The sequence below is a fragment of the Sorex araneus genome, chromosome 1 (genome assembly GCF_027595985.1).
Source record: "Sorex araneus isolate mSorAra2 chromosome 1, mSorAra2.pri, whole genome shotgun sequence".
Classification (NCBI taxonomy): Eukaryota; Metazoa; Chordata; class Mammalia; order Eulipotyphla; family Soricidae; genus Sorex; species Sorex araneus.
The window spans coordinates 351,183,096-351,211,006 of NC_073302.1; the positions used below are offsets into that span (position 1 = coordinate 351,183,096).

Consider the following 27,911-nt stretch of genomic DNA (forward strand, 5'->3'; position numbering starts at 1 on the left):
ATTCAAAATAAGAGTGAGTTGCAGGCAACTATCTTAATTCTTTTTTTTTAATCTGCCTTCCCATCCCCTTATTTGTGCCACTTAGCCTACCAGAGAGTTCTGTTAGTTGTTAGTAAAAAAGAATAGTTACATACTGTAATACTTTTAAGAAAATCCTAGCAGGGACTTCTTTATATTTTAAGATACTACTTAACTAATATTTGTTATGAGATTAGACTTCCTCCATTTTCTCATGGTTTTATAGAGTTTAAGGAATGCACTTTTGAATATTATTGTGTGAAATATTCTCAGTGTCTAGTTTTTAATATACCTTCAATGTGAGGTGTTTGGAAAAAAATCAGCTGCTTTTGGTCGTTGGGCACTGTTACTTTCAAGATACACTGAAGGACATAGAGCTTTTGTTCCTGAGGACCTTCTACTGACAAGAAAGGAAAAACATAAATAGGTGGTTATCTACATCGGATAAAGTGTTTGACATTGCAGGAAGATAGATGCCTTCTTTTAATTTAGAGACTAATTCCCAGAGGAAATGAGAATTGTAAGCAGAATACTGAAGGATGCCTCCTGAGAGTCAGCCTCCTGGTGGGAAAGGCTAAGGGACTCGGCAAAGACCAAGTCACACAGGAGAGACTGCAGTCAGGTTGTCGAGAGCGATGAGGAGGAGGAGTTCATGGAGCCTCTGTGAGAATGGGTTCGAGGCAAGAACTGAACATACGTTTCAGGGAATTTGGAAAACCTTTCTAACATGGTTCTGGAAAAACCCGTTAGCCACATGCAAGAAAAATGAATTTGCATTCCTACCTCAGACCATATGCAAATGTTAACTCACACCGTGAATTACATTGAGAAGAACAGAGGCAGGACTCTTGAAGACACTGGATCTAGAGGCCTTTTTAAAGGGTTTTGGGTTTTGGTTATTTGGGGTGGGGGCAATTGGTCTGGGGGCTACACCCCATGATGCTCAGGACTTCTCTCAGGGCACCAAATGCAGTGCCTTGGATTGGAGACAGGTTGGCTCTGCACAGGACAAGCACCCGAGCCCTGTCCTACCCTTTGGCCCGAGAGGCATCTTCAGTTACTCAGTGCTTGGCTAAGTACACAAATGCCTAAACAAAGCAAGCTAAGCTCCTGACTAGAATGAAAGACATCCTGTGGAATGGAAGAAGATGTTTGCTCAGTCACTGTAATTTAAAGAGAAAACTATTCTTTTTCAAATTTTAAGCCTTTTAGAGGCTATTCTGGGAAGGCCTCTTAGCAGCCTTTCTGATGTTTCCAGTCTTTAAGACCCAAAAATTATGGCCAGAGTGTTCAATGACAGGCATCAAACCTTAACCTCCTGTTCTTGAAAATACCGTTCTGCTAATTATTGCTGCTTCGGTGTATCTTCAGCAAATGTTTCTGCTAAAGAAATGGTAGTTCCAATATATTTAGCATTGGGGCAGCAAAGAATCAGTTCTCCCAAATTCAGGTAATTGCCTGGATTCAGTCATATTAATTGTGTGTTTCAGACTTAAACCTTTGGATATTGAGTTTATGAAGCGTTTGCATGAAAAGGTGAATATCATCCCACTTATTGCCAAAGCAGATACACTCACACCAGAGGAATGCCAACAGTTTAAAAAACAGGTGAGTGGAAGTGACCCGGGAGTCATGTATTTGTCATGCCATTCATATCAGTAGCAGCATTAGTACTTTCAGTTTGTTGTCTTATCATTATATTAAAAATAGCTCTTGAAATAATCTTTTGACATAATTTTCTCCTCAAAGTCTGTATTCTGTTTCCACTTGCTTGTGATTCTTTGAGATGTTTCTGAGTGGCTTTTACCTTTGCTCCAGAGTAGAATCTTAGACAAATACCCAGAAATACCACTTTTTGGTTTGGTTTGGTTTGGTTTGGTTTGGTTTGGTTTGGTTTGGTTTGGTTAGGGACCACACCTGCTGGCGCTCAGGCTTCATCCTGGTGGCTCTGTGCTATCCTGTTGGTGCCTGCTGGCGGGTGCACATGAGCTGCCTATACTGACCCTGGGTTGCTGTTTGCGGGGCGAGAGCCCTCCCCACTGGACTCTCTCTCACTGAGGGAGATTGCTTTCTGAAAGAGTAAGATTATTTTATGACCTACTCTCCACCCTCCCTATTTTTTCATGGTGCTATCCCAAGCAAAGTTTTCAACAAAACTATTTTTATATTCTTTCTAAGGTTGTTGTCTTCGTTTTGGTGTCCTTGGTATCTTTGTCTCATATTTTTATTTTATTTTTTATTTTTATTATTATTTATTTTAATAAATTTTATTGAATCACCATGTGGAAGGTTACAAAGTTCTCAGGGTTCTGTCTCAGTTATACAGTATTCAAACACCCTTCCCTTCACCAGTGCCCATATTCCACCACCAACAACCCATGTGAGTGATAAATTTCACTTCATTTTCTCTTTACCTTGATTACATTCCATGTTTCGACACAAAACTCACTATTGTTGTTGGAGCTTCCCCCCCCAAAAAGACAGTCCTACTGCCAAGGAAGCATTTGATAATTAGTTTTCCATTGCTGTGAATGAAGAGATATTAAGTCCCACTGTTCCAAGTACAAAGCTTTCCCCCCCCCCTCCTTCCTGCGCCACTGAGTTCATGCCTGCTTAGTAATCCTCATACTATGATTGACGCCATGCCGCCCGACAAAGAAAAAAAAAACTGAGAAAGAGGGTTATTTCCCGTCCTCAGCTGGCATGGAGCTATGGCTTAGTTGACAGTCTAGCAGCATGTCTGCAAGCAGTTTCTGGAACCAAAAGTAGTCTAGTTGGATTCCGAATTCTGGTATATCAGCATCTAGGTGGCCGCACAAAAGTGTGGCTGCCTGGGTGGAATTTCGGTGTAGTGTGTGCTGGTATTGGCCCCGGCTCGAGACTGCCAAGTGTCCTGCTGTTCCAAGTACATAATAATTTTTTTTTTCTTTTATCCTGTTCCTGCGCCACCAAGTTCGTGCCTGCTTAATAGACATCATAATATGGCTGACGCCACGCCGAATTTCTTCCCAAGAAAGCAAGAGATCCGAGAAAGAAGGATATTTCTTCTCGGCCGGCGTGGAGTTATGGCTTAGTTCACAGTCTAGAGAGATGGTTGCTACTTTGATTACCTTCAATCTTTCAACAAAAGACTCACTATTCTTGTTTGGATTTTCCCCCCAATGTCTGACCCGCTAAAAAGGAACCATTTCATATTGCTGGCAATTAGGAGATATTAGGTTGCACGGCTCCTGCCGCGGCCACGCAGTTTTGGATTTCTGTATGAAGTCCAGGGAAAATTCTGCCAGAAATTACATCACTGCAAGCTTTTACTCCCCTTTTGTGGTGCTCATAAGATGGAAAAGCCTAGAGAGACCCTTTCCCGTTGTCTTAGCCTGGGCTAAACTTTCAGTTCACGGTCTGGAGGTATTTCAGTGGGCTACTGGTGTCCAAAGTAGTTCATTTGGGCCCCGTGATCTTGCTCGAGCGGCAGCAGCAGCGGAAAGGACGCACATGTGGGTCCGCTGGACTTAAGTATCGGCGGGGGGGGGGAGCTGGTTCTCCCGAGCCGCCCGCCGCCCCCCACCCCCATCTCCTGCTCGTCCCGCAGCAGCTGGCCTGGTGTCTCCATTTTGTGCTCAAAAAGTGGCAACCGCTATGTCGTGCCCAGGAGGGAAAGGTTGAAAGAAAAAAAAGGGAAATACCCTACCCCGCTGTCGCAGCCTGGGGTAAACTTTCAGTTCATGGTCTGGAGGTATTTCAGTGGGCTGCTGGTGTCCAAAGTAGTTCATTTGGGCCCCTGAGATCTTGCTCAGAGGCAGCAACAGTGGAAAGCTCATGTTTTTATTTTTAAAGCTTTCTTTGGAATAAAGTGATACCTGATCGTTTCTGTAGCATTGCATTTAGTTTTCCAGAGAAAGCTGAAAACTTAAAAGAAGTGGTTAATTTTTTTCTTGGTCTAGTTTGCTATATGTTATGACATATGCTGTCAATTGCTGGCACTTTCCTAACCCTGTAAGCTATATATACATACTTATTGTAGACCTGTATCGTATCTTCTCTCCGCCCCTCCTTTAGGGGGTTGGGGGGAGGGATCCTCACAAACAGTGCTCAGCAGATCTTGGGAGCCTACCTGTGACTCAGTGCGAGGCCCAAGAGTGTGGTGCTTCTCAGACCTGAGGGTGCTGCTGGCATTTCTTGAGGGACCATGTGGTGCTAGAAATCAAGCCTAGGTCAAGTACCTGGGAATCATGCACTAACCCCTTACTAAAACATACCAGCAAAGGATTTTGATTTGGGGTTACTATTTTGCATCTTTACAAAACAGTAATGAATCTAGAGCTGAAGATTTTAAGGAATTTGAGGGTATTATAAAGTAATGTGCCAATTATATATAGTATATATAGTGCTCTTTTGCTAACTTCCCCGTCTTTATTTTTAGATAATGAAAGAAATCCAAGAACATAAAATTAAAATATATGAATTTCCAGAAACAGATGATGAAGAAGAAAATAAGCTTGTTAAAAAGATAAAAGTAGGTTCACTTCTGCATGTATACTAATATGCTTTGGGGCAGTAATAAAATTATGATACCCAGTGAAAGATTTAAAAACTGAGCATTTTTTAATTAGTTGGTTTATAAAATGGATCCAGAGATTAATGTTGAATTCAGCCTACAGTTAATAATTTGCTGCATTTAATTAAGGCATTCTATAAAATAGATGTTTCCTGTCTCCATTTGGTTTTCATTCAACTAGTGTCCTATTACATAATTTTCCACTTTAAATTCGTGATAATCAGGGAGCAGAGAGATGACTCAGCTTCACATGCAGAAACCTGGACTTCAATTCCCAGCACATTCTGGTACCCTGAGCACCGTTTGGCTGATACTCCCTGCCCCCACAGGAAGGAACAGAGGGGAGTTATTCTTCAGGGCTGTTTTATTTGATCCTTGTCTTGAAAAGCAAAAGCAAATTTTGTTTCATTGTCTTATAAAATCAAGGCAAAAATATCTATACCAACATGATTCTCTGAAATTTTGATTTACAATAGTTTTCTTAGTAGACCAAATTAAAAGATGTATATTGATTAATGCATTAGGCTAATGATTATATTTTAGAATAATGAAATTACTTTTACGTGATCAAGGGAGAATTCCTGAGCTTTTATTAAATGCCATAAATTTTATATATATTTTATAGTTCTAGATCTTCAAGCATTTCAAAGGGTTATACTTTGAGTTAGCTTGGATAAGTACAAAGTCAGTTTCCCAGATCTGAGAATCCAAAGATAGAGTTTTGCAACTATACTATTCTCTGCTTACCAGAACTTTTGGAGTTTTAGTCAGGTACCTTGTTTTTTTCTTGAATCTTGCCGACTTATTTCTTTTTGGATGAGGAAGATTTGGGCTATACCCAGAGATGTTCAGGGCTGTTTGTTTCTGGCTTCCTGCAGAGAAGAGGCCCCTGGCCATGCTCCGAGCACTATTTTTGGTGCTGGAGCATTTGAACAGGGTTATTGGAATGTAAGACAAGTTCCTTAATCTCTTTGGCTTCTTGCCACTGTATTTTACCCTTCAATTTTTTTCTCTGTTATAAGAAATCAAGTTTCTTTTGTAGTTTTTTGGGGAGGAATTTGATCGTTATATGTGTTGGCGTTTATAAATTTTCAAAGATTAATTTTTTTCATTGTTTATATCGATGCCAGTACCATAGTAATTTATTTAATAGTACTTGAATGGTCAGTAAAACAGAATTGCCAGACATTGTCAAGATGGGTTATTCTCTTTTTTTATAAATCTGTTGAGTACTGTAACTTTTTAATAGATTTTTGTGATGGCTGCAGAGGTTTAATTGAACAAGAATACTTTGTTTTACAGGACCGTTTACCTCTTGCTGTGGTAGGTAGTAATACTATCATTGAAGTTAATGGCAAAAGAGTCAGAGGAAGACAGTATCCTTGGGGTGTTGCTGAAGGTAAGGTTTTTCTCCAGTGAATGACTTTCTGTGAAATCTCAAAAACGCAGTGGGAAACTATGACAGATACTAGCACTATCAGTCTAGAGTCTCAGACAGCGGTAGTTTTCCTTAGTCTATTTTCTCTTCTCCGTTTCTCACATCATATGTTCTGTGTAGGCAAGTATATGTTACATTTAATGGTTTAAAATGTTATTTGTCATCTAAAGTATACATTTGTCATCTGTTTTCCAATATCTGCCCCTTCAGTAAATCTCTTGGTTTCTTCTTTGGAAAATTACACGTAAGCATTCTTAACTGTCTGGGGCCCAATAGTTGCTTCCAAGAGACCCATAACCCCTCTGAAATTGAGAAGCAAATGTTGAAGAAAAGGTTTCTCACTTTTATCCAAATCTCAGGTGGGTCTGGGACCTTACTGACAATAAACTTTCCTAATCCAAATTAAAGAGCAAGTCATTTTTGTTGACATCATCTGTTTAAAATAAACAGCTCATTATAAAGGAATCTTCTGCTAATTTTAAAAGGAGTTTTAAACCAGTCAAATCTTAGTTACGACACCAAACCTCAGAAGCATGCCTCGTAACAGATCTATTTCTCTATTTCTCTCTTTTTTTTTAATAACTTTATTGAGCCATTAGTTTAATTTAGTTACAGACATTCAGTATTCTAACACCAACCCCATTGCACCTTATTACCACCATTATTTCCAATTTTCCCAACCACCCTTGAGCCTGCCCCCGTAGTGGGCCCTCAGTAATTTATTTTACATTGCTTGTTACAAGTAACTTGGTATAGAGATGATTTTTAAAAAAAAAGAAAAAGAGGTTTCCTTAGAAGAAAGTTAGTGAAGAGTGTTGTATCTTTCCATGGAGCCCTTAAGCTCGTAAGTATAAGAGATTACTAAGATCTTGTCACAGCTTAAGCCTTGTATGCCTATATTTTGTTCACCGAGATTGGTTGACTTCTAATTACATCCTTTACAATCTGTTGTGTTACTCCTGGTTTATCAGTGTTATATCAGAGTTTGAGATGTTCCATGGCTGAAATTGCAGCCTTGCACTCCAGGGTGTCCAAAATTTCTAAAGAGATGATACAGTTGGAGTTAAATTCTTAAATGACTGGCAGATTTGGGGAATGTGTCTTGTTCAGAAGTACAGAGGATGGGGGGAGGTTGCCCGTCCCCAGCCCCATGAGAGCTGGAAGCTTTAGTCATAAAACTTGCACACCTGAGTGTTTTGACAGATGAATTTCTGCATGAGGCTCATCTGAGCAGGGGAGTCCTGCAAGGAGCATGACAGCAGTTGTGGAGTGTGGAGGGTTTTGGCTACCGGGGCTCTGTTTGGGCAAGCTCAGGATCCCCCCACCCCCCAAACACACACACACACACACACACACACACACACACACACACTCTCACTCTCTATCTCTCTCTCTCCCTCACTCTCTCTCTCTCTCTCCCACCCACCCCCAAACACACACACACTCTCTCACTCTCTATCTCTCTCTCTCTCCCTCTCTCTCTCTCTCTCTCTCTCTCTCCCCCACCCACCCCCAAACACACTCTCACTCTCTCTCTCTCTCTATCTCTCTCTCTCTCCCACCCACCCCCAAACACACACACTCTCTCACACTCTCTCTCTCTCTCTCTCTCTCTCTCTCTCTCTCTCTCTCTCTCCTCTTGTGCAGAATCCAGGAGAAATTCTGCCACTTGTCGATCTATTTCCAGATTTCTTTTGTGTCTCTCAGCCCTGCTCTCAGCTGCTGTCTTTCCAGAGTACAGGGAAATGGGAAGATACCCCATCCCGAGCCTTGTAAGCTAAAGATTTCTATACAAAAATCACATACCTCACTGTTTCAACAAACTGATTTCTGGGTGAGACTCATCTGATCAGTAGGGTCCAGCCAGGAAGCATGGTGGCAATAGTCTGTTTTTTCTTTATTGGGTTAATCTAATATCTCATCTTTGTGTTACAGTACTTGATAACGTAAAATATGATCGCTTCATCTACTTTGAAAAATTAATTTTTAGGGTATTGTGCCAAGTGTTAGCATTAATCAGTGACTTCCCACCCTTTATTCCTTCCCATTTCTCCCATCTCAAGTAACCAGCTTATAAACTTTAGTTACCGTAAAGAGATTTTTCTAAAATCATTCTTTTCTCTTCCAGCACGGAAACTTCAATTTTAAAATAGTTTCATTATTGAATAAATAACATTATTTATTAATGTATCCCAAAATTTCAAAATTGTTTACTTCTGGAGAGCTCATTTGTTAGGTTTACATACTTAATTACTGGAGATTAGACTACAATAAATTAATAATGTTCTATATTTGAATACCTTGTTATAATGTCAAATTTTGATGAAGAAAATTGTTGTACACTATTTTGCATTTTCTCTCATTTGTCTTATCCCTAAACTTCCCAGGGGATTTCTTTGAAAATACTGGATTTAATTTAAATAATGTATGTGGGTTTTCCTTTGTCCCTTACAGTTGAAAATGGTGAGCACTGTGATTTTACAATTCTGAGAAACATGTTGATACGGTAAGTTTCTTGAATGGGAATGCATGCTGGGGAATTGTATACTTTGAAAATAAAAAAGCTTAGGAACATTTCAATTTATTGTTGTAGCAATAAGAAAGACATATTTAATATAGGTCTTGTAGGCATAGGCTTCAAACCAAATCTTGTTGGTGAAACTTCAAAATAGTAGTTGAGTCTAAGAAAGACCCAAGGTCAGAGATTGTCAAACTCAAAAAGATAATGGAAAAGAGAAAATTTGATAAAAATATTTTTAGGGGCTGGGACCTGGAGCAATAATACTGAAGTGTTATGCTAGATATTTACTAAACTTCTAATAAAGTATTACATTTCATGGTATTCGGTTATCATTAGCATACGCATATAGTATTTCCCACAAAACTGAGGAGATTTCTAGAGCAGATAATGATGTATTTTAGCAGTAACAGTACTGAACTCAGGTATGTTGCTTGCCTTGCACATGGCCTACCTGCATTGAATCCCTGGCACCCCTTATGGTCCCCTGAGCCTGCCAGGAGTGATCCCCGAGCTCAGAGCCAGGAACAAGCTCTGAGCACTGCCAGATATGGTCCCCAAACAAAAACAAAGCAACAGTTTAGTAGCAGTAGTTTCTCCCCCCAAGTTAGCATTCTTTGGGAAAATAGTTTGAGCGGTAGAGTATTTGCCTTGCATATTTGAGGTGTTCACTTCAGTCCTACTATCATATGTTACCCTTCACCCCCTCACCCACCCAGTACAGGTGGTCTGTCCCTGTTTGTCCCTGGGCATTGCCAGGATAGGCCACTATAAAGAAAGAAAACCAACAGTGCGTATCAGATCTCAGCTCTGAGATTTCATTGTTACTTTTATTAAAGGTTTAATTGTGTAGGATCTTTCTGTTGTAAAGAACTTTCTCCTACTTGTAGTGAGAATACAAAAGGCGATAAACATATTTCATGTACAGAAGAACTAACACTATTGAAAAGGTTTTGTTGTCACCTGTAATGTATATTGGTAGAAAAATAATGATTCACAAACCAAGAATAAAATTGTCATGGATTAGACTGGCTTGAATTTAAATTGTAAAAGAAAGCTTCCTGAACAGTAGACTTCTTTTTTCCTTTTTTTTTTTTGTCGGAGAAGAAGGAGATGGGGGAGTTTTGGTTGTTTCTGGCAGGGCTCAGGGGACTATTGGCGCTGGGGATTAAACGGATTAGACATACAGAAAACTCAGACTTGGTACTGGAAGAAGTAAACTGTCAGAGAACTACATAAAAATGTCACTTAATTGGAGATGAATCAGTTAATTGAATAGAATGTCACATTATTGAGATAGAAAGCTAATGTTTCCTGAATGTCTGAATAGAAAACATATTTATGTTTGTCTCCCACAAGGGAGTTTTGGTCAAACTAATGGGAATTGAAAATGAAAAATGATAGCTGTCATATGAAGTGTGGATGCTGATAAGTGGCATCATTTTACCGATCTGATAATAGGTAATCATTAACATAATCTATTATAGAATTTATTAGTGTGTCTGTAGAACAGGTTAAGACTATCTTTAGCATTGTTGAATCATTTAAAAATGATCATTTTATTTTGTGTAGTTTATTTCATTTATATTGGCTTTGTATATGGTGGAAATGCTAAGGGCAAAAAGCTCATTTAACCAAAATACTGTATTCATGGACAACTTGAATAAAAAGAAATTGACTATTAGTTAAAATTCTATGGTTTAAGTTGAACTTTATCTGTGATCTCGAGTATCCATATGTACCTTCGCAGAAACTCAGATATTGGTAATATTGCTAAAAGAAAGCAATTTCTTACAGGTTTTATTAGCTTTAGAAGGAGGTATTATGCTTTTCCTTTTTTAGTAAAATAATCAAACTTCTCTTTTGTAAAAATGTCATTTCTTCAGTAATGTTTTGAGAAGATTTCTGACTCTTAAATTCTCACTTGGAATCTAAATTTTCTTTGGTGTTAACTCGTGTCTTGTATTTGTACTGTGCTTATAAAATGAAGACTGATGAATGCCACTTTCCTTAAAGTTTATTTTATTCATAGTAAGTCTGAAAGTTTTGCTTTGATAAAATTTTGAGTGGAGGTAAATTCTTGATATGTCTACTTATTTCTGACAGAACACACATGCAGGACTTGAAAGATGTTACTAATAATGTACACTATGAAAACTATCGAAGCAGAAAACTGGCAGCTGTGACTTACAATGGAGTAGATAATAATAAGAACAAAGGGCAGCTGACTAAGTAAGTATTCATCCTTTCTTCCAGACGAGGGTTACTGGTATGGTATACATGAGTCATTTTCATTAAGTTCCTTCTAGCCACAGTAGAAAACTGAAAATATATTTTTGGTGCACATAGCAGGACTTAACTGCCAAGCACTGCTGGTCACTTGCCTATTCTATCTGCTTGGTAGAGGAAGTGCTGCTCTTGGCGAAGAAGGTCACGGGGTGTCTCCATGCCACCACCCGTGTACACCGTATGCCAAAGGGTCTGTGGGTGAGCAGTGAAGGACACAGCTGGAGTATCGGGGAAGGCACCCAACCTTGCTTGTGCCAACCCTCGTTCAGTTTCTGACAGGATGTCTGATCCCGAGTCCCTGGGAGCTCCTGAGCACCCCAGGGTGTGGCTCGAGCCCTCCCCTCTTGAAGAAATTTTAATTTAAAAATAGGAAACAACTGTACCCAATACTTTTTTAAAAAAAATTATTAATTCACCATGAAGTACGGTAACAAAAATTTCATGTTTGAACTTTGATCATACAGTCATCAAACACCCATCCCTTCACCATTACACGTTTTCCACCTCCATAATCCCCAGTATCCCCTCTCCCCCATTCCACACCTCCTCCTACCTGTGTGTCAGACAATTTGCAAAATACTCTTTCTCTACGTTAGTTACCTTTGATATTTTGAGACCAGTCCTACCACCCCTCATACCTGCCTAAAATGCAGTGCTAGACAATGCGCTTTGTACTGCTTGTTATGGATATAATAATAATTCTAAGATTTTAATAATTAGGGTCTGAAGAGATTGGTGAAGCAGGTTGCTCAGTCCGAGGTTTGTTTGTGTGTCTCTGGCTTGTAGCCGTGTGGGAGCGTAAGTAGATGGTGGGCAGATATGGTGTCATCTCAACGTCCCATCGGGGCGGGGGAAGGAGGAGGACCCACTCTTCCCCTGTCCCGAGAGTCTTGGGATTTGCATCACTGGGACTGTACCTGGAGCTTTTCGCTGACTTCTAGAAAATGTCGACCACCGGGGCTCTTAGAGGGCCCCAATACTGTTTTAAAATGAAAGAGCAGCGAATTTCTATGACCCCCATTACTTTTTTTTTCTTTTTGGGTTGCACTGGGCGATGCTCAGGGGTTACTCCTGGCTCTGCACTCAGGAATTACTCCTGGCGGTGCTCAGGGGACCATATGGGATGCTGGGAATCGAACCTAGCCGCATGCAACACTAACGCCCTACCCATGTGCTATTGCTCCAGCCTTTTAAAAAAATTTTTTAAGTACCATGGCACCATGGTTTACAGTTACTCGTGATTGAGTTTCAGGCCGACAGCATTCCGACACCAATTCCTACACCATACCCACTTCCCTCCACCAGTGTTTCCAGTTTCCTTCTCACCCTGACCCTCCTCTGTGGAGGCACCTTTTCCCCTGTATTTGTCCCGTTTAGCACTGTGGTTTACAACAGTTGCTGATATTTTACTGTTACTTTTGTGCATAACATTTAAGCACAGTCCATCAGCCCCTTGTCCAGAGTGACCTCTTGGCCACTGTCACGGTGTCTGCCCCCCTGCCCGGTCCCACTCGGCAGTGACGTGCTTCCTACTGAAGGGTTAGTTCTCAAGATTGTCATTTTTGTTGTTTTTGGGATTTAACCCCATTACTTTCACTTTTTTTTTTTTTTGCTTTTAGAAAAATGTATTTTAAGATAACATCAAATGACAATTTTTTTTAATTTAAAAAAATTTTATTTTATGAAAGCACCACAATTTGCAGTTATTCATAGTTGGGTTTCTGACAGAGTGCTCCAGCACTGTTCTTCTCCGTCCCTAGTTCCCTTTACCTCGCCCCAGCCTGCTGTCTTGGCACAGGCACTTTTTGTCCCCAGATTTGATTCTATTGAAGCATTGTGGTTTACAAACTTGTTCATAACCGAGTTTCCCACATGATCCCACCACATGTGGCACCTTCCCTCCACCCCCGCCTGGCACCTTTTTAAGTTGGGTTGTTCAAGTTTGGGTCTCGTGATTTTCAGTGGTGTTGACTCTCTGGTGTGGCTATTTGGCTCTATCATTTCTTTCTTTGTTTTTTTTCCGTCACACCCGACGGTGCACAGGGGCTACTTCTGGCTCATGCACCTAGGCGGTGCTCAGGGGACCATGCTGGAATCAAACCTGGGTGGGCCATGTGTAAGGCAAACACCCTACCCACTGTGCTATTGCTCCAGCCCTGGCTCTATCATTTCTTTCTTTTTTTTTTTTTTTGCTTTTTGAGTCACACCTGGCGATGCACAGGGGTTACTCCTGGCTCTGCACTCAGGAATTACCCCTGGCCATGCTCAGGGGACCATATGGGATGCTGGGATTTGAACCCGGTTCGGCCGAGTGCAAGGCAAACGCCCTACCCGCTGTGCTATCTCTCCAGCCCCTCTATCATTTCTTAATGCCACCTTTGTACCTGAATACCTTGACCCCTATCCCCCCACCCCAGCCCATGTATCTGTCTTTTCTCTCCCTCCACCCCACCCCCATCTCCACTCAGATTTCTTTCCTTCTCCTGCCTATACTCTGGGACCAAGGGTGATCTAGGCATAGCCCTTCGTGCCATTATATTCCCTCATCCAATTTCTCTAAATATCAAAATATAGTGTTATCATCCTGTGTTTATTCCTTTTTCTGGCTTCACTTAAAATGATGTCTTTCAGATTCTATCCATATTGCAGCAAATTTCATCATTTCCTTACAGTTGTGTAGTATTCTATTGAGTGTGTATGTATGTGTGTGTGTGTGTGTGTGTGTGTGTGTGTGTGTGTGTGTGTGTGTCACATATTCATGATCGACTTGATTCTAGTATGAGTGCTACAGTGAATAATGGCATACATACTTTGGAATGGCTGTTGTTGTTTTTTTTCCCTGGGGATAGATACCCAAAAGTGAAATTGTTAGGCCATATGAGAGCTCAATTCTGACTTTACTGAGTACCCGCCATACTGTTTTCCATAGGTAACCCCCTTTTAATATAAATATTCCTTGGACTCTTTAAGGAAACTAAATACTGAGATTTTTTTCCTTTAATTTAGTGAACATTTTGTTTAAAAAAACTTAAGAGAAATGTAAGGGGAGAGAAAGAGATCCATGTTTGATTGAGAGAGAATATGGGCTCCTTCAGAGTGGAAAAAGCAGAGACTGGCTTGCTGGAGAAAGTTATCTACAGGTTCTCCAAATTGTCTTGGCTGGAGTTCTCTGCCTGCTTTGTAATATCTCAGGGGAGACGTGAGAGATTGATATCACCACACCTGTAGGAGTGCGCAGGACCTTGCTCAGGGGACACTGTGTGGTTCCAGGGATTCAGACTGAGGATGCACGGCAGGTAGCTTCACCCCCCTCCCCCCTAGCCCCCGTGTTATCTCCGGCCCTTTCATGTCCTTGACATTCTTTTAATAGAGTTTTACAAAAGATTAAATAGAAACTAGGAACAGGACTTAAACAGAAGAAATATTTACAAGGATGTAGATTGGTTACTCTGTTCCTGTGAAATATCTTGAAGTAGTCGATATTAGCTGGTGTTTACATTTCTCCTATTGGTCTTTCTGGTGGTGTGTGATTCCTGAGTGTGTGACTTCACCAGGCAGAGCTAATATTTCAAGCACTGGTTTTATGTTAGAGTAGGGAAAAGAGATGTGTTAGGAGGGTAGAGAGTAAATTGCTGTATCATTTGTGGTAACACTTTTTCCTTTATTTGGAAATACTGAAGATTCTAATAGGAAAAACTAACTTAATACATGTGCATTTGTAGTTAGGTGGTACCCTTAAGATCTATTTCTAGGCTCAGTCGTTTGTCACATGGTGACATATGGGATGAACCTGAGAGTTTGCATTTTTAGTAAGCACTTGAGTTAGTTTAGACTTAGGTGATGAATAATGCATGTCCTGAAAAACATGATCTCCAGGACTGAACAGTTCTTGAAAATGCTGATTGGTTACTGTTTCAACAGTTTTCTTACATTTTAAATTCCGAGATTCTGTGGTTCAGTGAGTGAGGAAAGAAGACTCTGCTCAGAAAGATTTGTTTCAGACAACTGAATTGCAAAAATTGAAAGGTCTGTCATAGCAAATAGCTATAAATCCTCTTCTGAAGCATAGTTAAAGTCACCAATATTTTATATGTTAAAGGTAGTTGTATTAAGTACATATATTCTATTAAAGGTACGCAGTTTATGGTCTTTCAAGTATCTGTTCATGTCCTCTAAATAGTGAATCATTTGTTTTCATTGTTTTAGATGTGAGTCTCTTAAAATAGTGCTGGTTTAGATATTTCTGATGTCAGATGCATGTATGATAATTGAGGAAAATGTCAGTATTTTGAGAAAAAATACAATATTGTTAATTCTCCATATGCAGAATTCTGGACTGGAGTGATAGCACTCCATGTGTAGGGCGTTTGCCTTGCACATGGCCGACCCAGGTTCGATTCCTCTGTCCCTCTTGGAGAGCCCAGCAAGCACCGAGAGTGTCCCACCCTCAACAGCAGAGCCTGGCAAGCTCCCCGTGGTGTACTCGATATGCCAAAAACAGTAACAAGTCTCACAATGGAGACTTACTTGTTACTGTCACTGGTGCCCGCTTGAGCAAATCGATGAATAACGGGACAACAGTGCTATATACAGAATTCTAGTGTTAATTGAATTCTAGTGCTGTCATTAGTAGTTAAAATACAACTCAGGTAAAATCATCACTGTATCACTGTCATCCCATTGCTCATCGATTAGCTCGAGTGGGCACTAGTAATGTCCCATTGTGAGACTTGTTACTGTTTTTGGCATGTCAAATATGCCATGGGTAGGTTGTCAGGCTCTGCCGTGCAGGTGAGGTAAAATCATAGAAAGGATAAATTTGCAGGGTGGAGAGGTATTTGGGCCACACCATGTAGTACTTGGCCACTCCCAGCCTGTTCTTGGTCTGCTTCCAATGGGACCCAGGACCATGTGGTGCCGAACATGTGTAAAGCATCTTCTGCTACCTCATTGAAGTGTTTGAGAGATTGATAGTTTCTTCAGTCTATTGGTTGAGTTACCAGAATAAGTTTGGAATATTACCATATAATCTCAGAGGTAGAGGTTATTCTTGGAGTTTTTGTGGGGTAAAAATATTACACCGTATAACACAGATTTCAAGTGAAAGTTCTTAGAGATCTTACCAGCTTTATTCAGTGATTCACAAGCTGTGAAACTTCTCATCTAGTAAATAGAAAGTAATGCTGAAGAGCTATTTAAAGTAAAAGAACTTTTATGGGCTGGAGAGATAATACAGTCAGTAGGGCTTTTGCCTTGCACATGGTCAACCCAGGTTCAATCCCTGGCACTCTATATGGTTTCCCAGAACCCTGCCAGGAATAAACTCTGAGCACTACTGGGTATGGCCCCCCAAAAATAAAGTGACAGAACTTTTTAACTTTCACCAAAATTAAGGTGGTGGTGTTTAAGGCCAAGACTTTCAGTATTGAATTTGTAGTGGTTTTGGAAATTGAGACAGATAAAATATATTGAGCAGTCAGGGATAATTCAAAGGACTGGAGGGCACGCATTCAGTGCCTGGCATCTCATGGTCCCTCAAGCAAAACTAGTGTGGCAGAATGAAAAAGAAAATATACTGAGACCAAGAAAATGTGCTTGCCTAAAATTATATGATAAAAATTTATCTTGGGGATTAAAATTAAGTACCAGAACTCTTATGGACAGAATTGGACAGGACTGTCACTGTCACTGTCATCCCGTTGCTCATCGATTTGTTCGAGTGGGCACCAGTAATGTCTCTCATTGTGAGACTTATTGTTACTGCTTTTGGCATATCCAATACGACACGGGCTCTGCTGTGTGGGCGCGATACTCTCGGTAGCTTGCAGGGGGAACGGAGGAATCGAACACGGGCCAGCTGTGTGAAAGGCTAATGCCTTACCGCTGTGCTGTCACTCCAGCCCTGTTGGACAGGACACAGAACTTAGTACAATCAATGAATGGATTTGTCAGCAAATTATTAGTTGTGATTAGGTAATTCTAGTGTAAGATTCCATTCTTGGAATAGGTTAGAACTGTAATTAAGTTACTAAGATTGATTTTACAGCTTAAAACTGTGACTCTATTTTGGACCTTCCCCCACCTCCCTTTTTTTCTTAATATATCATCTATTACCTAATTTTTTTGTTTTTGTTCTACATTAAAAGCTTTATTTAAAAGACTACAAAATAAAATAATTTTTTTATCACCTTTCTATTTTGAGATTGTATGAGGAATGTCCCCACATTTGTTCTATACTCTGTTCCATTGTTTTTATTAGAATTGGTGAGTATTAGCGTTAGTGGAATTTCTTTATCATTTAGATAGATCCATTTCCACGGTAATTATTCATGAGAGGTTCAGGTTTAGTCACGAAGCTGCAGCATGAAGTTTTAGATTATAAATATGGATACATTTAAAGTATCTGGATGTATGTAAATATGTGTAATTCATATTTACACTTACATGTAAGTTATAATGCATTTATGAAGGAAACATCAAATTTGTCCTTTTTAAGATGGTATCAGAGTAATTAAAATTTGAAGCTTATTTTGAAAAACAAAAAAGTAATGGCAGCATGTCTTATTTCCATCATTTTTCAGAATTTTGTATTGCAGTTATCGATTTTAAGTATTTAATGATTATCTTCAATTTGCTTACAGGAGCCCTCTTGCACAAATGGAAGAAGAGAGAAGGGAGCATGTGGCTAAGATGAAGAAGATGGAGATGGAGATGGAGCAGGTGTTTGAGATGAAAGTCAAAGAAAAAGTTCAGAAACTGAAGGACTCTGAAGCCGAGGTGAGCAATACATCCAATTCCTATAGAGAAAAATTATTTCTCGTAATAATAATTTAATTCGGATAGTATGTCCTTCCTGAACGCGTTTTTTTCAAATGGGACAAATGCTAGACGCTGTTTTCTAGATGACACCCAGAACTTACTATTCAAAATCTTCAGAGAGAGAGAGAGAGAGAGAGAGAGAGAGAGAGAGAGATACCTACCTGGCTCTGTGCTCAGGGATTGCTCCAGGCAGCTTGGAGGTTGGGGACCGTCTGGGTCAGCTGCACATAGGCAAACACCTTAACTTTCTGGCCCCTATTTCGAGTTTTTAAAACATTTTTGTTTTTATTATTTTTTTGTAATTTAGCTCCAGCGGCGCCATGAACAAATGAAAAAGAATTTGGAAGCACAGCACAAAGAATTAGAAGAAAAACGTCGCCAGTTTGAAGATGAGAAAGCAAACTGGGAAGCTCAACAACGTATTTTAGAACAGCAGAACTCTTCAAGGTAACTAACTCCAGATTCCCCAAAAATATGTGTATTCAAGAACAATAAAGAACAGTTCTCCTGCTTACAGACTAAACATGCCTTCTCTGTATAATATCTAGGACAGTAACCCCCAGTATCAAAACTGTATTAAATGGACTCTGGTTTGAACCAGGATCTCGTGCTTGCAGGCGTGAACTTTACGTGCCATGTCCCTAATCCTAGAGTAGCAGCCTTTTATAATCCTCACCGTTTCATACATCTTGAGCCAGTTATTTCCATAGATGATTTATTTATATAGATGCAGTCCAAATATAAAATTTTCCAAAGTTATAAATATTTTTATAGATTAAATTTTAATTATCATAATTATAATTCAGCCTTAATACCATTTTTCCTCAGTGGGCTCACATTAATCCATTTGTCACACCACCCAAAAACTGGACATAATGGTTCTCTTTAATTTTTGGCAAACATAGCATACTGCTAGAAAGCTCTTTGCACATTTTAGGGGTATGTGTTCATTGTGCTGAATTTGGTGAGGCTAAAACTCTTAATGATTTTATGTTAATACTGTCATTTACTGTTAATTTACATAAAACCCAGTAATTTTGAGAAAGGATTATGGTATTGGTTAGATTCAGAAATAATACTACAACAATACTAACTTACAAAAAAAATTGAAATAAAACTGAGTGAAAGTATCCTATAAGCTTACCCTCTTGCTACACATTTTGAAGATTAGTCATTTGTTCAATAACATTATTCCTCCATTTACTTTTCCCCAATAATATATTTTTATAAAGGCAGATACACTTAGCAATGGACATGCTATTTCATCACAGTTGATCTTTCTTAAACTGTACCATTTATTTGGAAAGAAATATTCTTGTATATTTTAAAATGAGGTTCTAACATGTTTTTTAGTGCTTATTTGGGAATTTTGTGAAGTAGTGAAGAAAACACTAGATGGACTAACAGTTCACTGCTTTCTTTTTTTTTTTTTTTTGCTGTGTTAAAATGCTTTTTAGATTTTATTAATTTTCCCTCTTTATTTAGAAACCATAATTCACAAAGTTTTCATGATGCATTGCTTACAGGCATTCAGTATTTCAACACCAGTCCCACCACTGGTCTGACCTTCCCTGCACCCTTAGCAAGCACAGAGCAGTTTATTTTATATTGCTTGTTACAACCGTATGGCTAATGCAATTATCAAAAACTTCAGTTAAAAAAAATTTTATAAAAATAGTTAAATCTCACCATGGGGCTTTTAAGTCCTTGTCTGCAGGTTTACAAAGCTGTTGCTGCTAGTTGAGCCTTGCATGTTATTGTCATTATTCGCTGAGCATATTTGGCTTCTGTGTTGCCTTCCCGTCTCATTGGTGTGCGCCTGCTGGGATGTCAGGATGTAGAGTTGAGCTGTTGCAGGACCATGAATGCGCCTGTGTGCTCCAGAAACTCCGCAATATTTAACTGGGCAGTGAGTCTCCCCAAGCAGTTGTGGTGGGATTTCAGTGTGGCTTCTGGGGCTTCCAAGGGGGCGGGGGGAGAAGACCCCCCTAGAAGACCTCAGAGTTCTCAACCTGAAGACCATTGTACCTAGAATTTTTGGCAGTTGGGCATTTCTCTGAGCTCAGTCATGAGGAAGTGGAGCCAGGGCATTGGCATGGTGTCAGCGGGGGTGGGAGTGCGCTGACATGGCTTCGTCAGGGCCCCTAGAGCTGGGAGGACCCGTGTGTGTGAATTTCTGCACCTAGTTAATAATCTCTTCCAAGATTCCATCATGATTCTGCAAAGCTGGGCTGGTAAATGAGCTTACATAGCAGAGGTTGTGGGATGGCCACTTCAAATATATTTAAATAGCCGGGTTAGTTGGTGGGGGGCGGGGGGGTTGCTTGTTTGTATTTTGATTTGGGGCCACATGCAGCAGTGCCCAGGCTGATGACTGTCTCTGCACTCAGGGCTAACTGCCGACAGTGTTCTGGGGAGCAGATAGGGCGTAGGGATTGAACCTGGGTCCTGCTTGGGAGCCCCTTACCTGCTGTACTAGCTCTCTGGTCTTCATGAGCCATTTTTACTGAAAATTCAATGCAATTGTAATTTCTTTAGCTGTTACAATCATTTGTTGTCCGTAATGTTTATAATGCACTTATATTTTATTTTTATCACTTAGGACCTTGGAAAAGAACAAGAAGAAAGGGAAGATCTTTTAAGCCCTCTATTGACCACCAGTTATGTATTAGTTGCCAATATGCCAGCTTGGACATCAGTGTTTGTTGGATCCGTTTGACCAATTTGCACCACTTTTATCCATAACAATGGATTTAACAGCATGACAAAAATTCTTAATTTTTTTTTTGTTGTTGTTCTTGATGAAAATTAAGATGCCTTGAATTGTCTAGGGTGTTGTGTACTTAGAAACTAACAGCTCTAAGTACCTTTCCTATTTTTTTTTTTAAGCAGATGTCTTCAATTTAATGCAAGAAAACATTTTACTGTTGTACAATAATGTTCTGGTGGTTTGATTGTTTACAGGATATTACAAAATTAAAGGACTCTGAAAGGTTTTTATTGAGGATAAATTGCCATATTATGATGCGAACTATGCTTCTCTATGATAATTATAATACAAAGTTCCATTCAATGCAGCAGTATACAATAATGTAATTTAGTCTAACACAGTTGACCCTATTTTTTGACACTTCCATTGTTTAAAGATACACATGGAAAAAAAACGCTATATGCTTACAATGCACCTAGAGCTTTTTTATAACAACTTTTTTGTTGTTGTTGTTTGTTTGTTTTGGATTCTTTAAATATATATTATTCTCATTTAGTACCCTCTTTAGCCAGAATCTCATTACTGCTTCATTTTTGTAATAACATTTAATTTAGGTATTTTCCGTATCTTGGCCCTGCTAAAATAGAATATAGCATCTTTCATATGATAGGAACCAACAAGGAAACTTTCCTTTAATTCCCTTTTTACACTTTATGTAAGTAGCAGGGGGAAAAATGCATTTATAGTTCCTTTCTAGGCAAAATTGTGAAGCTAACGACCAACCTGTTTCTACCTATGTGCAGTCTCCTTATTTTACTAGAAATGGGAATCATGGCCTCTGGAAAAGAAAAAAAATGTCACCATCCTGCATTTAGCTGTATCCATATATTGCATTTCTGTATTTTTTGTTTGTATTGTAAAAAAAAATTCACATAATAAACAATGTTGTGATGTAATCAAGTGTGATCTGTAGTTTCTAAGATTAAAACATATTTGGGAAGAAGCTTCTTGGCAAGCTTGTCCATGAAGTAATGGCACTGTTTTTTCTTTTCTTGTATGTTTTATTTAGAATGACCTGCCCAGCAGTGCTCAGGGGCTGCTCCTGGCTCTGTCCTCCGAGATCACTCCCGTGGACCTTGGGGGACCATACTTTGCCCTCTCCACCCAGAAAATGAGTAGTTTTTATTATTTATTCATTTTTTAATTGAATCATTGTGAATAGACCCTTAAAAAGCTGTTCATGATTAGGTTTCAGTCATATGGTATTCCAGCACCCATCGCTCCACCAGTGTCCCCAGGTTCCCTCCCATCACCTTCCTCGGTCTGCCTCTGTGGCAGTCTCTCTCTCTCTCTCTTACTTGCTTGCTTGTTTTCTCTCACTCTCTCTGGTTTGCAATACAAATAAATGAGTAGTTTTTAACTGGTGCAAAAATTATTGTCATCACAGTTCAGTCATACACATTTAGCACAGTTCTTTATGGTATTTTAAATGTAATGCAGCCCAGTTCATTTTCCTTAAAAGGTTTCTCCATGCATATTTTTTACTCTTTGGATTACTAATTATTACTGTGGGGACTGCTCAGGGGTGCTTATTTCTGTGTCTCTGGTATCATTGGCACAGGTCGGAGAGGTGCTGGCCATGCACTGAATGTGGCCCTCCAAGCAACACCAGGTGTGGCATTACAGAATCTTTTTTTTCATATAAAATTTTATTTTTTTATTCAATCACCTTGTGGAAAGTTACAAAAGTTTCAGGTTTAAGTCTCAGTTATACAATGCTCAGACACCCATCCCTTCACCAGTGCACATATTCCACCACCGAGAATCACAGTATACCTCCCCCCTTCCCCCCACCTCCCCAGCCCCCCACCCCGCATGTGTAACTGGTAAATTTCAATTTACTTTCACTTTACTTTGATTACATTCAATATTTCAAAAAAAAATTCACTATCATTGATTTGGAGTTCCTCCCCCCTAAAGTCGACCTGCTGAAAGAAAGCATTTGGTAATTTGTTTTCCATTGCTGAGAATGAAGAGATATGAGGTCAGGAGGCCGCACTAGCAGCCGCACAGTTTTGGATTTCTGTATTTCAGTATTTTACTTAAGTCCAGAGAAATATCTGCCAGAAATCGCAACATTGTGAGTTTGTATCTCTCAGCTATTTTATATTCCACATATGAGTGCGATCTTTCTATGTCTCTTTCTTTCTGACTCATTTCACTCAGCATGATACTTTCCATGTTGATCCACTTATATGCAAATTTCATGACTTCATGTTTTCTGACAGCTATGTAGTATTCCGTTGTGTAAATATACCAGAGTTTCTTTAGCCAATCTTCTGTTTTTGGGCACTCTGGTTTTTTCCATATTGTGGCTGTTGGCATTACAGAATCCTGGCTCTTCATGTGAAAAGAGAGAGATTGAGTTCACATTCCAACCATAGAAGTTTGACTTTAGGAAATTTAAGAACAATTTACTGAATTTAGTGAATGAATGAAAAAGTTAATATACCATTGCTTAATGATGGTACTTAGAGTTGCCATTTAAAACTTGTAAATTTTTTGGTGCTTTTACACCTTTTTCACTTCCACCAAAGTGGAAAATTTTCCAAGACTTGATCCATGTTCTTCCGGAATTCCTGTACCTGATCCAAGGAATTGAGCACCTTGACTGGGTCTTCTGATTGTCGACTCCAGATTTTTCAAGCATTGTTGAGTACTTTCTTAGCTCTATGGCTTACCAGCGTATTCCTGAGAAGTGCTAGTATTCACAATACATAAAACAGTAGGGCATAAAGCCCCTCTTCTAAAATGCAAAATGGGCAATGCGTAGTCTGTTAGCAGAGGCATTGTATCATTAAAGTAATTTGCTGGTGGATGCCTTTCTAAGATGGCCAGGTAAACTAACCCGAGACTAACCTTGGGCACCACATTATAAGAGTTTTACTGCCACCTAGTGGCATGAGATTAAGGTTCTTTACACATTTTTTTAACGAAAGCACCATGAGTTACAAAATTATTCACAGTTGAGTTTTTGATAATAGTGTTCCATCACTGATCCTGCCACTGGTGCTGCTCGGCCTCCCTCTCCTACCCACCCTAGCTGCAGCCTCGTCTACCGTCTCGACAGGCATCTTTTAGCTTGGTTATTCAAGTGTGGGTCTCGTGATTTCCGTGTACTCTGGAAGTTTAACTCTGTCCTCAACACCTCCCTTCTACAGGAACCCCATTCATTGGCACTGTCCCCACTGCTTCTCATCTGTCTCTTCCCTTCAGTGTTCCTTCTCCCTGTCCTCGGGCCTAGGCAGCTCATCACCCCTTTAAACCATTGTGTTTTCCTCATCCATTTACTGATACCACTTATGAGTGATATCCTGTGTTTGTCCTTCTGGCTTCACTTAACATGCTCTCTTCCAGTCCATGCATGTCGGCATATTGCATATTTTCAACATTCCTTACAGATGCCTAGTATTCCATTGTGTATATATACCACGTCTTTATGATCCTCTGATCTGTTTATATCTAGCATATATTACGTACCCACAAAGATAGCAGCAAAAAGTCCAAAAACCCCATCAGAAAATGGGGAGAGGAAATCAGCAGGAACTTCTGAGGGAGACAAACATCTGACCAGTAGGCTCCTGAAAAACACCATCACTTGAAGCCAAACCAGGTGACAGGGAGATGCCATTTCACACCAGTGAGAATGGCGTGTGACAGAAATCATGGGAACAATCTGCTAACAGGGATGTGGTGTAGAGGATCCCTCATCACTGCCAGGGAATGTTGTCTGGTTCAGCCCCTGTCAAGAACAGTATGGAGGACCCTCAGTAAACTTAAAATTGAGCTACCCTGTAACCCAGCAATGCCACTTTTGGCTACTTACCCCCAAGACAGGAAAACATTCAAAAGGATGTATTTACACCATACTGAATTTGAATTCAATACCTAAGATTTGGTATCCAGATAGGTGTCCAGGTTATTTGCTGAGTTCCCAACTGGGAAAGCTGATAATCAGCCATATGGCTTACTACATACATAGCTAGGAAATGCAGACTGCTGCCTCTTAGCCTTATGAGCTTGGGATACCTTCTCCTGCACTTCAGGTGAATATGAGCACAACTAGGAGAAAGCCCTGCGCACAGCCAGGTGTGGTCTCCAAACAAAACACACGTTCTATATGTCACTGGTAATATTCTGAAACAGTTTCAGAGTGAAATAGAAGTCACACTTCTCCCGTGCCAAGTAAATTGATCTAAGGGACTATGCAAGTAGCTAATATTCAGTTACTTTTGAATTCCCAGCAAAATCCTCATGAAGGCTTCTCTGATAGAAAGGAAGAATATTGTCTTTCTGCAGTAGTAGAGGTTCTTTCTAACAAAAAGTGTTTATCAAAATAAGACAATTCAGCCCCTTAATGTAATAGTAACTGCGTTTTGAATACTTAAGTTCTGGGAGCTTTAGTTCTTAACTATTTGCTAAATAGTTTAAGTGCCATTTTCTTTTATCCTTACAGCACACTGGTATCTTCACAGTGTTGGAGTAGATGTGGAAATATTTTGTAACATGCTCTGGACAGGTGATAATGGCAGGGAGTGACAGGGAGTGGCAGAACTGTACTTGGAACTGATACTGATAGCGCAGAGCCCGTGTCCTCCGACTGCTTGCCATCGCCCTGCTGTGTGCTATTAGTGCTAAGTGATGTCAGTTCAGATGTCACCAGACATCCCGGAGAAGTAACACACACAACTCTAGTCTTCCAGGTTAAAAGTCCTAGCCCTTTGTGTATTTCAAGTGTTGTTGTTGTTGTTATTATTTTTATTATTATTGAAAACTCGATAGGGCCAGTCTGTCTCCCACTGCCTAGAGAATGACACTGATTGTCTGTGTAAAATTGTCCAGACTCGAGAGGTTTCCTTTGAATGCTGCCGGGGGCAGTGATCTGGGAACCAGGACGGGCCAAGAGCTGTTTCCCTCCCAGTCGGGACTGGCTCTCCCCTGAGGCTGTGTCGTGCTTTGATGGCACTCTAGACCGGCTTCTCTGTCAGCAGTGGTGCAGTCTCTAAAGGGTGAAATGTGTTTCAGCAATAGCATTTGCCAGCAAAGAAAATCGGTGCAAATTTGATTATGGTGCGAGTCACAGGAATTCTGAAGTGCGTGGCTCTTTGTAAGTCCTGCTGAGATGACTCAGGAGTGCTGCATCTCTGTGGGAAACTACACTCCTTTTCAAGTGAACTTGAATCTCATGATTTGGGATTAATTTATAGAATGTTTAAAGTTTAGTGTCAGCCTTTTCAGCAGAAAATAGTGGCCAATACTTTCCTGTGTTCTTCAGAAGCCTTTCAGAAGCTTCCCAGGCAGAGTGAAGTGTATTATTGGCCTGACAGTTGGCCCCATGGGGAGCTGGGCCTGGTCCAGCGGCCTTGTACTGACGGGAGGGCCAAGAGAAAGAGACCATTTTGTGCCAAACTGTCTGATGGTATAGCCCAGGACGCCATTTGGCCACACAGAATCACTGTCTTAGAGGCAGTGTTTGTAGACCTGCCAAGAGCTAGTGCCCATAGTGGCTTTCTACAGTCCTTTGGGAATGGGGGAGGAAGTAGACACCCCCACGAACAGTGGTCTGCTCTTTAGGGGGTCTGTTGGAATGGTGGGCTGGAATGCATACTTTCACACAGAGCCCAGGTGGCCCCTCTGGCGGGTGGCCCCCCTCAGTAACTAGTATGATGGAGCCATAAGTAAAACTGGTCCCCATTTCCCAGCTTCTAGACGTGCTTCAGAGAGCAGCATTTCATCTGGAGGTGGGTGGGAAGTGTCACCCCAGGATTCTGCACCTGAGGAACTGGCTCCCCCAAGCACTGAGATCTGGGCGGTGGCTTACGACTCTTCCTCCTCTGAGTTTGTCGTCTTTGAATATCACAGATTCCTCTCACAGTTAGATCTCTGCCCAGAACGGTCCTATGCCCCAGTAATCAGGACACGAGTCACTGTGGCAAGTGAGAGATGAATTGGTGGGCGTCGCCATGAGCTAACCCCTGTGCCACTGAGAAGATGGGGGATAGATACTTTGTCTGGTTGAGAGTCAAGGATTGCCAGATGGCTTAGCAATGTTTAAAAGGAAGAACAGTCTGGCCAGGTGCTAGCTCAGTGGTCTGGCACGGGGTTTGCGTGCAGGAGACTGCTTGATTCTGGTACCACATGGTCTGCCAGGCACTGCTGGGAGCATCCCGAGGCAAGTGTTGCTGGGTGTGGCCTACCCCGCCCCCAGTGTGTGACAGTATTTCAGGAGCGGGTTCTTGGGCGTAGACACTGGTCTGCAGTCCTTTGGCCTTCGGAACACGAGTAGAATGGCAGGAACTGAGGTTGGCATTTCTCTTCCTTACTTCTGCTACTGCCCAACTAGACCCCACCCCTAGTCTTGCGCTTGGATGTTAGAATAGAGGCCACTGAAGCCAATTCTCTGAGCCCCCATGGGGGGAACAGCCGGTGACAGCTCATGTTCTAGAGTGGACACAGGCCTTGTCTTCGCCTTGCCCTGAGAACTGGTGCACAGTGGTGGCTGCAATCAGCTGCGGAGAATCGCTCATTTGGGAGATCCTGTTTGAGCTTGAAGTTGGTAGAATCCTTACTGGGTATGTCTATGTCATTATGACAGATTTTTTGTTTGTTTTGTGGGTTCCACCCACAGTGCTCAGGGGTGCTCCCGGCAGTGCTTGGGGACCATGGGCCTTTGCCACGCAGAGCCTGCACTCAGCACTCGAAGCTCTTGCCAGGACCCCGCCCATATAGCAGATGCTCAGAAATGGAGTTTTCTTTAAGAACGAGGTAAATAAATTTGGAGGCTGGAGAAACAGTTCAAAGAGTTGAAGTACATGCTTTGCTCACAGGAGGCCTCGTTCTTCCCTTGGTCCTGCCTGGGCTCCTGAGCACTGGCTGTAACCCTCAGACCAAAAAGACTGACACTTAGGGACAAGGATGCTGATTCCAAGAGGGCTCCCAAGATGAAGGCAGGAGACCAGGGCCAGGCCAGAGCTTCGAGTCAGGGACCCCCCATAGCTGCACGGGCTGGGAGCAGTGATGTTCTCCAAGAGCAAGTGGACCGAGCGACGGGCTAGTACAAGTCACGTGTCTTGGGAGTCACAAGAGTGGTACTTCTGCAACTGCTGATGGGGCTCAGCTCTGCCCAAGAGGGCTGTTCTCAGCAGTTAAACCCCCTCCTCCTTTCTTTGAGAATAGAAAATTTTCTTCTTTGTAAAAAAATTACATATATATGTATAATTCAAGACCATAGTTAACAAAATTATAGTTGAGTTTTAATTTTAATTTGTTTGGTGTTTGGACACACCCAGCAGTGTCCAGGTTTTTTCCTAGCTCTGCGTTCAGGGAGCTCTGCTGGTGGGTTCAGGGGGACCCTGTGGGGTGCGGGGATCAAACTGGGCCAGCCGCATGTAAGGCAAGAGCCCTCCCCACTGTGCCAACTCTCCAGCCTCCAGAGTTGAGTTTTAGACTGTCCCAGCACCCATCCCTCCCCCAGTGTCCCCAGACCCTCTGCCACTCCACCCTC

At 41.0% G+C, this 27,911-nt stretch overlaps 1 protein-coding gene across 1 annotated transcript in view; it reads left to right on the plus strand.

Moving 5' to 3' along the window:
* Positions 1–21,303, plus strand: part of SEPTIN7 (septin 7) — a 60,533-nt gene extending 39,230 nt beyond the window's left edge. Inside the window, exons 6-13 of the mRNA XM_004606886.2 lie at positions 1,509–1,626; positions 4,439–4,531; positions 5,876–5,972; positions 8,466–8,517; positions 10,636–10,761; positions 17,460–17,595; positions 17,945–18,084; positions 20,240–21,303. Of these exons, the coding sequence (XP_004606943.1) occupies positions 1,509–1,626; positions 4,439–4,531; positions 5,876–5,972; positions 8,466–8,517; positions 10,636–10,761; positions 17,460–17,595; positions 17,945–18,084; positions 20,240–20,279 (802 nt within the window). The 3' untranslated portion in view covers positions 20,280–21,303. The remainder of the gene's footprint in view (positions 1–1,508; positions 1,627–4,438; positions 4,532–5,875; positions 5,973–8,465; positions 8,518–10,635; positions 10,762–17,459; positions 17,596–17,944; positions 18,085–20,239) is intronic.
* Positions 21,304–27,911: the final 6,608 nt, after the last annotated feature.